The following is a 13,354-nucleotide window of genomic DNA, read 5'->3' on the forward strand; positions in this document are numbered from 1 at the left end:
AGAGTCAATACATCTGATTTAGTCATACAATACTATGAGTATTTATTAGGCAGTCTAATATGCATATTAAGAAATAAAGATATTCCAGCTGGAATAAACGAACGCCCAGTTTTCAGACCCCCATCGTGCAATACAACAGCCTCCGAGAGTGCAAACATTCAGGAAGCACAAGACTGAGTTGCAACAGAGCCAGACTGAATTCAGCCTTCCTATTTCCTTTTCTGGAATGAAGTCCTGTAACTGATGCATTACGAAGCTCAGCTTCACAGGGCTGTGAGAGCAGCTGCTGACCAAGCACAGCACCGCCACCAGAACTAGGGCTGGAGCCATTTCTCCACACTGCACTATGTTTTTAGGACAAAGCTACTCAGACCTTTGGCAAAAGGTCACGCTGGCAAACTGCCCTGTGAACAGAAGATCTATCCCTTGCGCAGAATGAAGGAGGCTGCTGATCTGTCTAAACTGAGGTGCCTCCACCTGGATCCAAGCAGCCTGGTGGTCGCACTACATGCGTGGGACCCGCAGTCGCCTGGTCAAGCAGAGGGTGGCTGCGGCTAGCACCTAAGGAGCCCCTATTTTAAGATTCTGCACAGTTGTGAAGGTAGAGTTCCATTCTACAAACAGACTTCAATAATTCTGCTGATGGGCCTACCACAATGGAATCCTTCTCCTCACCTTAACTAGAGGTGCAAGGACTTATTCATCACTAAAGCAAGCAGTTATGATACTGAACACAAACCTGGAGCAGATCTGTCAAGGAAGAAGGGACCACTGTAAGAGTATGTAATGTCCTGGAATTTCCTAACTTTTCAAAGCTTGATTTCACAGCATGTATGTTATTGCTCGTTTTTTCCCATTTAACATTAGAGGTGCAGTAATGCCTCTACGGGTTCAGTTTCTCATTTAAAGGAATGGTCCCATCCTCTTTATATTGAATGAATGTATCTTGTGCATATCACCCAAATTTACAGCACAGTGAATAAAAATACTGAAGTACTGAAAATCCCTAGAAATGTCAATGAAATATTACTTGGTAAGAGTCCAAATTAATGTTAAAGTGGGAGCTTTTAGAAAGTTCAGTGCAACTTTTCTCAAACTCCTTTAAGTTAAAGTGGCTGGTTCACGATTCATGCTTTCCACATACCAAAGACATACTGACAGCATTCCAGGGGACTTTCCTTAAACTAAACCAGAATGGGACACTTATTCCCAAATCGAACGTCCACACAGGGACTTGCACCGCTATAACTAAAGGTGTGAATTAAAGCTGATTTGAGTTATTTTAAGGCAAGTTTGCGTGCAGCTGGGGCCTCAGGCACAAAGGATGGAAACCAAGCAGCGGGGCTCCCCAGCATGTGAGGCACAGCTGGGAAGCCAATCGCTCCTGCACAGCTGGGTGGCTTTAATTGCATGATCAGAGAACAGGACACTGGGCTTCCAGGTACTCAACTCCTTCTACATATCTGCACAACAGCCCATTGCCAGGGAAATCCAGCTTGGTTCACTGTGTTTGAGTGCTCCCAGAGCCAGAAAGTGCCAGCCCTGGCTTTCCCAATTCAGAGCAGTGTGTTCAGAGGGTGGAGTGGGCAAGTAGCAGAAGTCCCACAACCCCTGAAAGCTGACAAATTTAATCCAAGTCAGGAAGGATGACACATCTGCTCTGGAATGAAACTTAAGTATATTGTTGGTCAGCCTGGAAAGAGGCTTTTTAAAAATAAATTCTAAATCCATTTGAGCCTTTCTTGATTTAGCCAATCGCTCTGGGGCCCCACAGGAAGACATCCTGCCAGGCACAGTAGCTAGCTTCCATAACTATTCTTCTACGATTCAGTATAAACCCTGTAATCTCAGTGAAGCCATGAGATGTGGACCATTTAATTTCATTGTTCACGGTTTCACATACATGCTGTTCCAGCGGGCATCTACCTTAAAGGTGGCATCTGAAGCAGCTATCAGCCAGGGGGCCTTTCATTAGGTCATTTCTAGCAGCAGCTGGGAACAAGTCCAACGGGGCATCAAGGCTAGTTACTACCAATACTTGTCAGTGTCTAAGGTCAGTGCAAAGAGTCCCAGATTTGATTAGGACTTTGAGTATTAAGACTACACTTGTAACACACAGAAAGGTCCGTTCCAAGAAGGCTTCCGATAGTGAGGTTATATTACACTTTATTATGGGAGTGCCCAAGAGCCTCAAACAGGATCTGGGCCCCAAGCCATAGAGCAAAACAGTTCCGACCCTGAAGAGTTCATAATCTAATTAAGACATGACAACAAGTGGGTGTAACAACCAGCAAGAAGAGGAGGACTAGTGACAAACACATAGGCACCTAGGGACATAGATGATTAGCCTGCCTGAAGTCAAAGATTTGGTTTTAAAAAATAAAATCATGATACAAGCAATCCTCACTAGCCAGGTTTCAGAGTAACAGCCGTGTTAGTCTGTATTCGCAAAAAGAAAAGGAGTACTTGTGGCACCTTAGAGACTAACCAATTTATTTGAGCATGAGCTTTCGTGAGCTACAGCTCACTTCATCGGATGCATACCATGGAAACTGCAGCAGACTTTATATATACACAGAGAATATGAAACAATACCTCCTCCCACCCCACTGTCCTGCTGGTAATAGCTTATCTAAAGTGATCATCAAGTTGGGCCATTTCCAGCACAAATCCAGGTTCTCTCACCCTCCAGCCCCCCACACACAAATTCACTCTCCTGCTGGTAATAGCCCATCCAAAGTGACAACTCTCTAGCCTCACTAGCCATTTGCCTGGGTGGCACTAACCTGTGGAGCCCAAGCCCCACTGCCCCCCCCCCGGGGAGTGGGACGGGGGGCACAAAGGCTGAAGCCCAAGGGCTTCAGCCCCAGGCAGGGGGCCTGTAACTTGAGCCCTGCCACCCAGGGGTGAAGCCCTTGGGCTTCAGCCCCAGGCAGTGGGGCTTGGGCTTTGGCAATAGCCCCAGGCCTCAGCAAGTCTAAGCCAACCTTGACAACCCCATTAGAACAGGGTCATGACCCACTTTGGGGTCCCGACCCACAGTTTGAGAACAGCTGGATCAGATCATTACTGGTTACTGTCTGCAGTTCTGACGTCTACATTCCTAAAAGGATGTTGACAAACTACAAAGGGCTCACAAGAATGATTCAAGACCTGGAAAACCTCCCATAGAGGGAAAGTTTAGGAAGCTCAGCTTATCATGTTTATTAAAGAGAAAGTTAAGAGAGACTTGACCATGGTCTGTATGTAGCTATACGTTAGCTATATGGGGAGAAAATTTCTGATAGCAGAGAGCTTTTCAAACCAAAGACACAACAAGCTCCAATGACCGGAAACTGAAGTTAGATAAATTAAGGATGAAGACAGAGTGCAAATCTTTAAACCCAGAGGGAAATTAGCAATAGGAAGAATTTATCTAGGGATACAGTGGATGTGATCACCACAGGAATTCCTGGGTGAAATTCTCTGGCCCGAGTTGTACAAGAAGTCAGACTAGACGATAGTCCCTTCTGGCCTCAAAATAAATTAACCCCCTCTCATTCCTTACACACCAGAGACCTAGTGACCAGTCCTTGGGGTCAGCCACAGGATTCCCATTCTATGGGGAGCCACTACAAGAAGTGCTCTTCAAAGTAGCAGCCAACCCACTTCCTATTCCCTTTACATCCCCCTTAAATCCCATCTCAAACCTACCGTACAAACTTCTTCCAATATTTTCACCTCTCTAAGAGTCATCCCTTTACTTCTACTTATTTGCCTTTTACCACCCCAAAAAAATTTCTTCCCTCCTTGGTGTGTAGTCTTCTCTTTCTTGTAGGTTGTGTGCACACGCACACATCTTGCCACTGAACTCAGCTGATAGATAGATAGCATCTTTACTCATTCTGCATAAATCCCTCTCTTTAGTCCCCTGATCATTGTTGTTCTTCTTTGAACTCTACTTTGTCAATACCCAGCTGGTAACATGCTCAGAAGCAAGCATAACAGTCTAAGTCACCCAGAGCTGTAGAGAGAAACTACTACTTCCCTGCTCCGTGTTGTGATTCAGCCTCGGAATATGAGTATATAGCCCCAAATTGCACTGGCTTTTTTGCAGACATATCACATTCCGAGTTCCTATCCAAGATCCTGTCCTCTCACCCAAGGTCTCTTTCAGCGTCACTGCTATCCAGGTTTCTGCTGCCAATTTATAGTTTATTCAGAATATTTTAGCTCATTCAAGTTGCTCAGTCACCGATTGCAAGTTTCCTTAATATTCTTTTATTTTCACTTAATTCCTCCCCATCAGTACAGAGATGCTCTTAAAAACCCTACACATTCGCCAGACCCAGAAGAATGGAGAGAGAGACACTTTTGTTCTGGGTTTTCAGTCTGCCTAAGTTTTGTGCAAATTTACATACCACGTTGACAGACATGAAGATAAACGGAGAAGAAGCCATTTTGACTCTAACGCTTTTCCTGTTTAAGTTATCATCTAAGTAACCAAAGGGCCTCTCTGCATGGATTTGTCAACCAAAAGACACCAGGTTAATTAAGATCTCCAGTGCCCTCTGGCTTCCAGAGCCTCAAGAGTTGCTACAGGAATTTTTTTGTTCTTGTTCTTCACCTGTCATAAGCAGGTCTATTAAATCCAGACATGCCATCATCCATCCATAAGGTTAGCGCCCAACGCAAATGTTCATGATTACACCAGTGGGTCTTTTCAACAACATCCTAGGATCAACTATGAGCACCTGCATTGCACTAAAGATCTTGGCGTACAAATCAGTCTGAGATTTAGAGCAAAAGGGTTTTCACTACCACGCAAAATCCATATTTGAAAATCAAGTTCTTGAATATGGCGTGTCCACATCTGGTCTTGGTCTAATCCAGCCAGGCACTGTCAACAACAAAAAAGCCATCTACACTTGAGCAGATATAGCCACCTGAGCATCAGATAAAAGTTGGGCCAGCATGGCTCAGTAATGGAAACAACACTTCTTGCTGCTTCTCTTGCTAGAATCCAGGCTTCAGTGAATTCACTGATGCCAAAGGCATTTCTAAACACTTTGCTGCAGCTGGCACCAGGGGCAACAGTACGCTCTTCAAGGAAGAGCTTCGCTCATGAGATGAGGCAAATAGTGCCAGGACGGAGGTGCAGAAGGCTAAGTTTCAGTTCCCTTGCTCAGGCCAAGAGAATACATTAGCCAAAGGAATTACAGCTCAAAAATATCTTCAAATGCTATTGCTATCTATCATTCCAGTAACTTGAGCACTCCGGAGAAGAGAAACAGGTGCTTCTGCAGTCATGCGCTATGGGGAGGGCATCAATACAAGATCTTACATAGACAGACAGCATTGAGGAAGAAAATGTAAAAAAGTTTGATAAATAAGTCAGACAACACAGCATTTGAGGTACATTTGCCTTCACAAAGTAGGCAAAGAAATAAGAAGAGTGACACTTGTTTCTAAAAGCCAACTCTGATGTCCAGCAATCTCATTTAAAAGTCTGTCACAAGCACAATTCTCTCCCCTCTGAACAAGAAAAGTGTGTTCATTTGTGTCAGTTTTTCCGCTAAGCTAAGATTCATCTAGCCAGTCATAATTAGGCTGTTTAAAGAACTAAGCAAGACAGGTCCAAATTTTAAGCAACATCCAAATACGGCCACTTCCTCCCCTATAACCTCTCAGGTCTGGTCTTTTCTCTGAATCCTCCAGTGAAAACTCATCTGGCCCCTCATTTCCACCCAGATTACTGCAATTTCTTTATCCTGGCCCCTCTGGTACACTGCCTTCTGGTACACTGCTTTCCTCCACTCCATACAAAATACGTTGCTGGTAGAATCATCTTCAGTGTCCATCAGAGTGACCATGTCCTCCACTGCACAGAATTCAAGCTGTTTGCCTTAATATTCAGAACCCTGCATAGCTCGGCCCACCTCGCTTTTATCCACCCTTGCCTCATTTTCCACTGCAGAGCCTCATCTACCTGTATGTCAACTCACTCTCCATGCCTTCTTCACTATGTCATCCCTCCACCCCAAGACCCACATGAGGCTACTACCCTCTCCACATCCACTCCTACCAGGAGTCCTATGGGAATCTCGCTGACCAATGAGGACAAAAAGCAATTTGGGAATCATTTACATATCCTATTTTAAAAGTGTTGTTGACAGGCGGACCTCAGTTACACCCCATCATCCTACACTGCCTGCCTTTAGATCGTGAGCACCTCAGGTCAGGGATTGTGTCGTCTTCTCTGGTTAGAAAGTGCCTCCCACATGGCGGCAGAGAGAGGGGTTGTGTCTCTAGCTACCAAAAGCAGGGATGAGAGCAGCACAGAAGATGGGAGCAGCACAAGGGAGTTCTGGGAGGCACCTGCCCCAGGTGCGAGAGTGAAGCTATGGAAAGTGAGCTCCCGCTAGGCACTCAAGCCACTCTTCTTCCATTCCTGATACTCCGTTTGGAAAGGCATCCCCAGAGCAGGCTAACCAGGTGTGATGTGGGGGTGGGGGAAGCAGACTGAGACCAAGCTGTGACACTCCAACTCCCCCAAGACCAGAGAACCGGTTACACGATGAACGCCCTAAATGTCCGTGAAAACCAGGCCATATACTGTGGCCCAAACCTACTCACCTTTCTCCGTCAGTCCCAAAGAGCCTCACCACGAACGCTCTTCACCCACAACCCAAATCACTCTGCTCTCAGGTCCTTCAAACCCACCGCTCCCTCCAACCCCACAAAACCCAGAGAGTTTTCTATAAAACCCACCAGAACAAGCACCCGCCCCACCACAGCCCTCCCGCCAGGGGTTCCTACATCCATCCCCGCTCAGACCCACTGCTGGACAGGCTCTGATACCCGTCCCCCCAGCCAGGATGTAAAGGGATTTCCAAAGCACCTCCCCACCTCACACTGGGCTGCATACACCACACAGACCCCTCCTGCCCCCCAGATACCTCCGCACACCCTCTGCATAGCACCCATTGCCGAAGGAGGAGCCCCCCAACTAACCGTGCCCCATAAGCCCACCCCCCCACGCACAGAAGCTCCATATCCCCTACAACATGCCCCTGCCCCCCACCTTCCCCCACACTAACCCCCATAAACTCCCCACAGCCCACTGCCTACCCCACCCCCACTTCTACCCCCCACACACACCCTGCTCCCCATGCCCCACAGCCCCCCCTACACCCCCAATGACGCCCCACAGCCCCCCCACACACCCTGACAGCTCCCCATGCCCCACAGCCCCCACACACCCCCGATGGTACCCCACGCCCCGACGGCTACCCCACAGCCTCCGACTCCTCCCAGCCCCCCTACACCCACCCTACACCCCCCGAGGCTCCCCCCACGCTCCCCTACGTCCCCCCGACGGCTTCCCCACACCCCACAGCCCCCCGACGGCTCCCCACAGCCCCCTCCCGACGGCCCCCCGGCGGCTCCCCACAGCCCCCCCCCGACGGCCCGCCGACGCCCCCCGACGGCTCCCCACAGCCCCCCCCCGACGGCCCGCCGACGGCCCGCCGACGACCCCCCACGCCACCCGACGGCTCCCCACAGCCCCCCCACGCTCCCCGGCGGCTCCCCCCACACCCCCCAGCCCGCCGACACCCCCCCACGCCCCCCGACGGCTCCCCACAGCCCCCCACGCTCCCCGACGGCTCCCCCCACGCCCCCCAGCCCGCCGACGCCCCCACCCACGCCCCCCGACGGCTCCCCACAGCCCCCCCACGCTCCCCCCGACGGACCCCCGGCGCCCCACAGCCCCCTACACACACAGCCCCGCCCCGCCCCGCCGCTCACCGGGGCACGCAGCTGGGCGCCGAGCGGTCGATCTCCCAGGTGGCGAACAGGTTCATGGGCACCGGGACCGGCCCGGACCCCGCCGCCCCGCACGGACCCGCCGGGGGCCCGGCCGCGCCGCCCGCCCCGGGAGCCGCCCCCAGCGCGCCCGCCGCCGCCATCCCGATGCCGCCGCCGCCGCCCCGGAGCCGACGCTGGAGGGGGCGGCGGGAGCCCCAGACCCGCGGCTCAGCCCAGCCTCCGCCCCAGCGCCGGGCGGGCGGGCCGGCCGCCGGCTGCAGCCAATCGGAGGGGAAGGGGCGGGAGCCGCGGGAGCCGCGCCCAACCAGGGAGGAGGGGCGTGGCCAGCCGTGGGGGAAACAGCCAATCGGAGCACGGAGGGTCATGTTGGTGGGCGGGGCTTTGCTGGGTGTGGTGACGTGAGGAGATGGCAGGGGCCGCTGCTCTGGGGGGGGGAGGCAGCTCGTGAGCTGGGGGGGGTCCCGCTGAGCCCCGGGATCCCCTTCCCCTGGAGCCCAGACCCCCCGCCGGGATGGAACCCAGGAGTCCTGGCCCCGCCTCCCGGCGGACGCAGCCCCGCCGGGATGGAACCCAGGAGTCCTGGCCCCGCCCCCCGGCGGACGCAGCCCCGCCGGGATGGAACCCAGGAGTTCTGGACCGGTCCCCGCCCCAGGCAGACCCAGCCCCGCTGGGATGGAACCCAGGAGTCCCGGCCACGCCCCCCCATGGACGCGGCGCCGCCGGGATGGAACCCAGGAGTCCCGGCCACGCCCCCCCATGGGCGCAGCCCCGCCGGGATGGAACCCAGGAGTCCCGGCCCACCCCCCCCCATGGGCGCAGCCCCACCGGGATGGAACCCAGGGGTCCTAGACCGGTCCCCGCCCCAGGCAGACCCAGCCCCGTTGGGATGGAACCCAGGAGTCCCGGCCCACCCACCCCCCGTCCATGGACGCAGCCCCGCCGGGATGGAACCCAGGGGTCCTAGCGCACACATTCTTTCTCCTCCTCCTCCTCGAAGGCACCCGTGCAAGGGGCAACCAAGGCCGAGATCCCAGCAGGGCCGCTGCCTGGTGGCTCAAACAGGCTGAAGGTTCAGGGGGGACTAGCCCCAAACTTTATTTTCTGAACAGAAATGGACCACACACTTAACAATAGCACTTGGCCTCCGAAACCCCTGCATCAGGGAACTCCGGCCAGCCCTGTGGCCTCTCTCCCATAAAAAGCACTAGACCCGTTTAAATGCCCTCCTTCCCAGATACCACCGGCTGCTACAACTATTTCACAGCATAATCCTACCCAGGGGAGCAAGGTGGGCCCAGCTACAGTGTATAGGGAATGGGGTGAAACCCCAAGAGAAACCCTGCACCTCTACATCAGCAAACAAGTACTCTGTTTAGACCGGAACTCCCCACACAGCAGCTGCAGACTAGAACCAGGGCCATTCTGGATGCTATTTACGATTCCCGAGTCAAGGGGGTGACCGCAGAGCTGAGCGTGCAGATGAATTTTGACAGGCACGCACCCCAACCTCACCCAAAAGCTGACTTCCTTGAAAAAGGTCTTTTTTGACTGAACTATCCCATGTTAGATAGGAGGAGATGATCTGCATTTATGAGACACTGAAATTGGTGAGTTTTCATTTTAGAAAAAGTGTCTAATGATATTTTGCCAGGTCAGCTCTCAAAAATGGATTGATCTAAACATTTCAAATCCGTTTGTCCCTTGTTCCTTAGCATGGGACTTATTATGATAGCTTGGAACCTCTGGGAGCTTGGCAAATAGTGTTAAGCTTTTCAAGAGCCTGGTGGAATTTAGAAGCAAGATGCAAGTCTCCAGAATGTGTACATTCAGTGAGACAAGAAAGAGTTTCCATTCAAGTCTGATTGTTTTACTCCCTGCTGGCTCTACAAAATACCCAAACGATACTGTCTATCTGAAATTTGGCCCGTACAGGGACTTAGAGGAGGATTTTTTTTAAGTAAAGTTTATGTTAAACAAACATAATGTTAGACAAAGTATTTTTGAGATGGGGGGCATTTGGGAGGGAAGGTTTTTAGGCATTTCAGACCATTAGGTACATCTTTGGAACAGCATAGCTCAAACCTGAGTTGGTTTACAAGAACCATGTCTTTACATAGACTGGATTGGACAAGGGCTCTAGGATTCTATCTTCAACAGGGACCAGCACCAGCCGCTTCAGAGGAAGAAGCAAGAAACCCTATAGTGTAACTAACTGGCCAGGGTTAAAGTTGGCCTGAGGCAATCTGAAGCATGAAGGTGTATATAGCCCTGTAATTTGTTTATCTAATGAACGTCTAGATGTTCTTTTCCATATATGTGTCCAATCCTTTTGGGTCCTGCTAAGCTCTTGGCCACAATGATATCCTGTGACAGAGTTCCAAAGGGTAATTGTGCATTATGTACAAAGTATTTCTTTTGATTAGTTTTAAATTTGCTGCCTTTCAGTTTCAGTGGAGGGCTCCTTCTTCATGAACTATGAGAAAGGCCCAGTAGGAGTATCCACTTTACCTTCCCTGCCCCTCCCCTTATTTTCTATATCTGTGCCCACACAAGAAAATTGATCCAAGGGAACTAAACTGGTTGAGGAACATTTAGTGAAATGGATGCAACCCCCTTGTATGCCATGCTTGCGTGGGATTAAGAATGTTTTTCAGTGCCTAGTTCAACCGGTACTATTAAACCCAGTCCCTACTATATTCTAATGTAGGCAAGAACTCTGTCGTGTCCTTTTCTTCAGGTCTTCTCGATGCTGAACAGTCCCCATTGTCTCACTCTTTCCTCCAGTGGATGATTTGCCAGGCCCTAGTCATTGTTTTCTCTCTCCAGAAGCCCTTTGAGTAGCCCAGCCCATCACACGGAGGCTTCACGGCCATGCCCAGTGTAGTTTAGGTAGGAGATCTGTACAGTGCAGCTGTCAAGCTATGTCTTCTACTGTTACTTCTCCTCGTAGTGATTTGATACTCCTGGAACACCCAGGGGAAAGCAAACCCCTAGATAACCTGACTGTGATTTCACTGCTGGAAGCAAGACGGCATGTGGCCGGATCCCTGGGGTGCTGTAGCAAGCACTCAGCCAAGCTATCGTGATGACCAGTCCATACTGAGGCCAGGACTCATGGATCACGTTGTGTACCGTGTGTCAGCTGAGCGTGCTGCACCCACCATTCTCCTCCCTCCAAGCTCTCTGTGTGACACCCTCTCCTGTTTCTCTATTTCAGGGATGGACCATCCGCAACTCCCACCACTCTCCCCTCATGCCAGGGGCTCTGTGTGTATCCCGTTCCCCAGGGGCTCTGTATATCTTCTGTACCATTGTCCTCCATTTGCCCCACTCCATGGCAGGTGGACTGTGTGACATCCCCTTGCCTCCCATGGCAGAGGCTCTGTATGTACCCACATTTCTCCTTTGCCCCCATGCCTGGGACAGTGTGCCCCCACTGCATTCCAGGTTCTCTGTGTGCCCCCCGTCCCCAGGGTCCTTACTGTCCTAATCCCTGCTTTTCCCTCCCCATTCCACTCCCCCGGCCCCAGGTCCCCACTTTCCCATCTCCTGCCATCTCTCCCCCTTGGGGCCCTGCTTGCTCAGCCAACTATCTCTGCTCCATAGCAACAGCTCTTGTGCTTTCGGGTATAACACTTCGGAGTCCTTCATGGAAAGCTTCTCTGATAAGCTGCTAGCCTTTATCATTCCTGTGAGTCATGCATTTCGGGGCTTACGATTCTGCAGCAGCCAGCAGAGCTCTAACCCTCTGGGCCACGCTCTTCAGGGCTCAGAGATCCTATGAAGTCCAGCTGAGCGCTGCTGGACGGCACAGAATCCCGGAGGCTCTCCTTTCAGGGCAAGCTAGTGGAGACGGCCACTCCGATCAGGGCACGGACAGTTTACACACACCACCCCAACTGAAAGAGCTTGGTGCAGACTCACTGCCCCGGTCCCTTTGTAATTGCACCAGATAAGCCAGATTCTGTTCCCGGTCTCCCCTGCTAGGGTTTCACCCACAACAGGGGAGTCCACGGGGAGCAATATGCTGCACTCCGGGGTATGCAATTCCATGCCAGGTGAGTTCTAGTAAAACAATGGAGTCCTGCTGAACACACCCTTCAGAAGGATGCTCTAAGTGAAGTGGGAAGCATTCTCCTCTCTGTGGAAATCCTGCTCAATCCACACAAGTGTCTACGGAACAGAGACCCCCCAAGGTTTCCACCTCAGCGTCAGACAGAGCTCGCACGCACCACTTTATAGGAAGTGAGTGGGTGGGTACCTGGTGTCAGCTGGCAGGCAGACCCCTCCTGCCCTCACCAGAGGATTCCTGAGCAAGGTCTCTCTGGGCAGGCCTGGCAAAATCTGGGCCAGCTTCCTCCTTCCAGATGAGTCTGACCTCCCTGGATTTGCCTAATGTCCCCCCATGGCTGGGCCAGCACAGCTACCCCAGCAGTACACCCAGGAACGGCAGCCACCTGGGCACCTTCCTGCAGCCCTGCACACGGTAGGACTGTCTCAGCCAACACCTTGACTCCCCCGACACATGGCCCTGATCACACCAATCGATCCTTTACAAGCATCGCTAGTCCCAGCCTGGTGTGGCAGGCCTGGGGCAGAGCTGCTTCCTTCCCTGCAGGTATAAATCACCAAGCAGGTCACCCAGCTGCTTTACTTGCCTGCAGGGCCCCAGGAATAGGGAACTAGCCCCACTCTGGCTGCTCAGAGCAGGCTCCTGGGAGCGGAGCAGCTGGAAATTCTGGCCTTTGTTGTCGAGTGACTGTTCCCTGAGAACTGCAGCTCCACTCCCAGCTTAACGGAGACACACAGCCACTTCCAGGAAAAATTCAACCAAACTCACTTTGTGTTTCTCTCCAAGTTTTCCCCTGGAAGATCCCCATGAGCTTTGGCCAGAAGGAGGCACAACACGTTGCCCAAGCTCATCCCTACTCCGGGGTCCATGCAGCACAGAACGCTGGCAGGCACCACAAACCCTGGGGGCACGACACAGCAGGAGCCCCAGATTCTGGTGGGGGAGGAGACCTGTTGATTTGCAGGTGGTCTAAATACCAAAGGGGCAGAGGGGCACCCAGGGATTTGGGGATGCTTTAGACCCCAGGGCTGCATGTGGAGATCCAGGGATTTGGGGCGTGCTCTGGACCCCAGGTGGGTGGTAAAGTCACGGTGGGCAGAATCCATGCAAGAAGGGTCCTGAGTCGGCCTTGTGGAAGCAAGCATCTCCCTGTCCATCCTGAGCAGAGTGAGCAGCAGCTGCCCTGTGGAGCTGCAGTGACACCCAGTGGCTGGTTTGGGCAACGGTCAGTGTCTCTCTCTGTGTGTCCTTGGTCACAGGCAGCCCCTGCACCTCTGGGTGACGGTGCCAGGTCTCATGACATAAAGCCTGGCCGGCACAACTCCTAAATCACTCAGACACTTTTGAAAATTAGACCCCCAATTTGGATGTAAAGGCTCCATGGGCTGGATGATCTATCACATCCCCAGGGTAAATTGTTCCAATGATGAATTCCTCTCACTTAACAATTTGTACTTTATTTCTAGTCTGACT

At 52.1% G+C, this 13,354-nt stretch overlaps 1 protein-coding gene across 3 annotated transcripts in view; it reads right to left on the reverse strand.

The window, feature by feature from the left end:
• Nucleotides 1-8,034, reverse strand: part of LOC311517876 (phosphofurin acidic cluster sorting protein 2-like) — a 112,869-nt gene extending 104,835 nt beyond the window's left edge. The window contains exon 1 of one of the 3 annotated variants that reach the window (XM_084623119.1): nucleotides 7,789-8,027. In XM_084623119.1, coding sequence (XP_084479245.1) covers nucleotides 7,789-7,949 — 161 coding nt within the window. In that variant the 5' untranslated portion in view covers nucleotides 7,950-8,027. Of the gene's footprint in view, nucleotides 1-7,788 lie in introns of all 3 variants that reach the window. The other 2 variants (XM_084623120.1, XM_084623121.1) reach the window with 2 other exon arrangements.
• Between the last annotated feature and the right edge of the window lie 5,320 nt (nucleotides 8,035-13,354).

The sequence above is a fragment of the Lepidochelys olivacea genome (genome assembly GCF_965140295.1).
Source record: "Lepidochelys olivacea isolate rLepOli2 genome assembly, chromosome: 3".
Lineage (NCBI taxonomy): Eukaryota > Metazoa > Chordata > Testudines > Cheloniidae > Lepidochelys > Lepidochelys olivacea.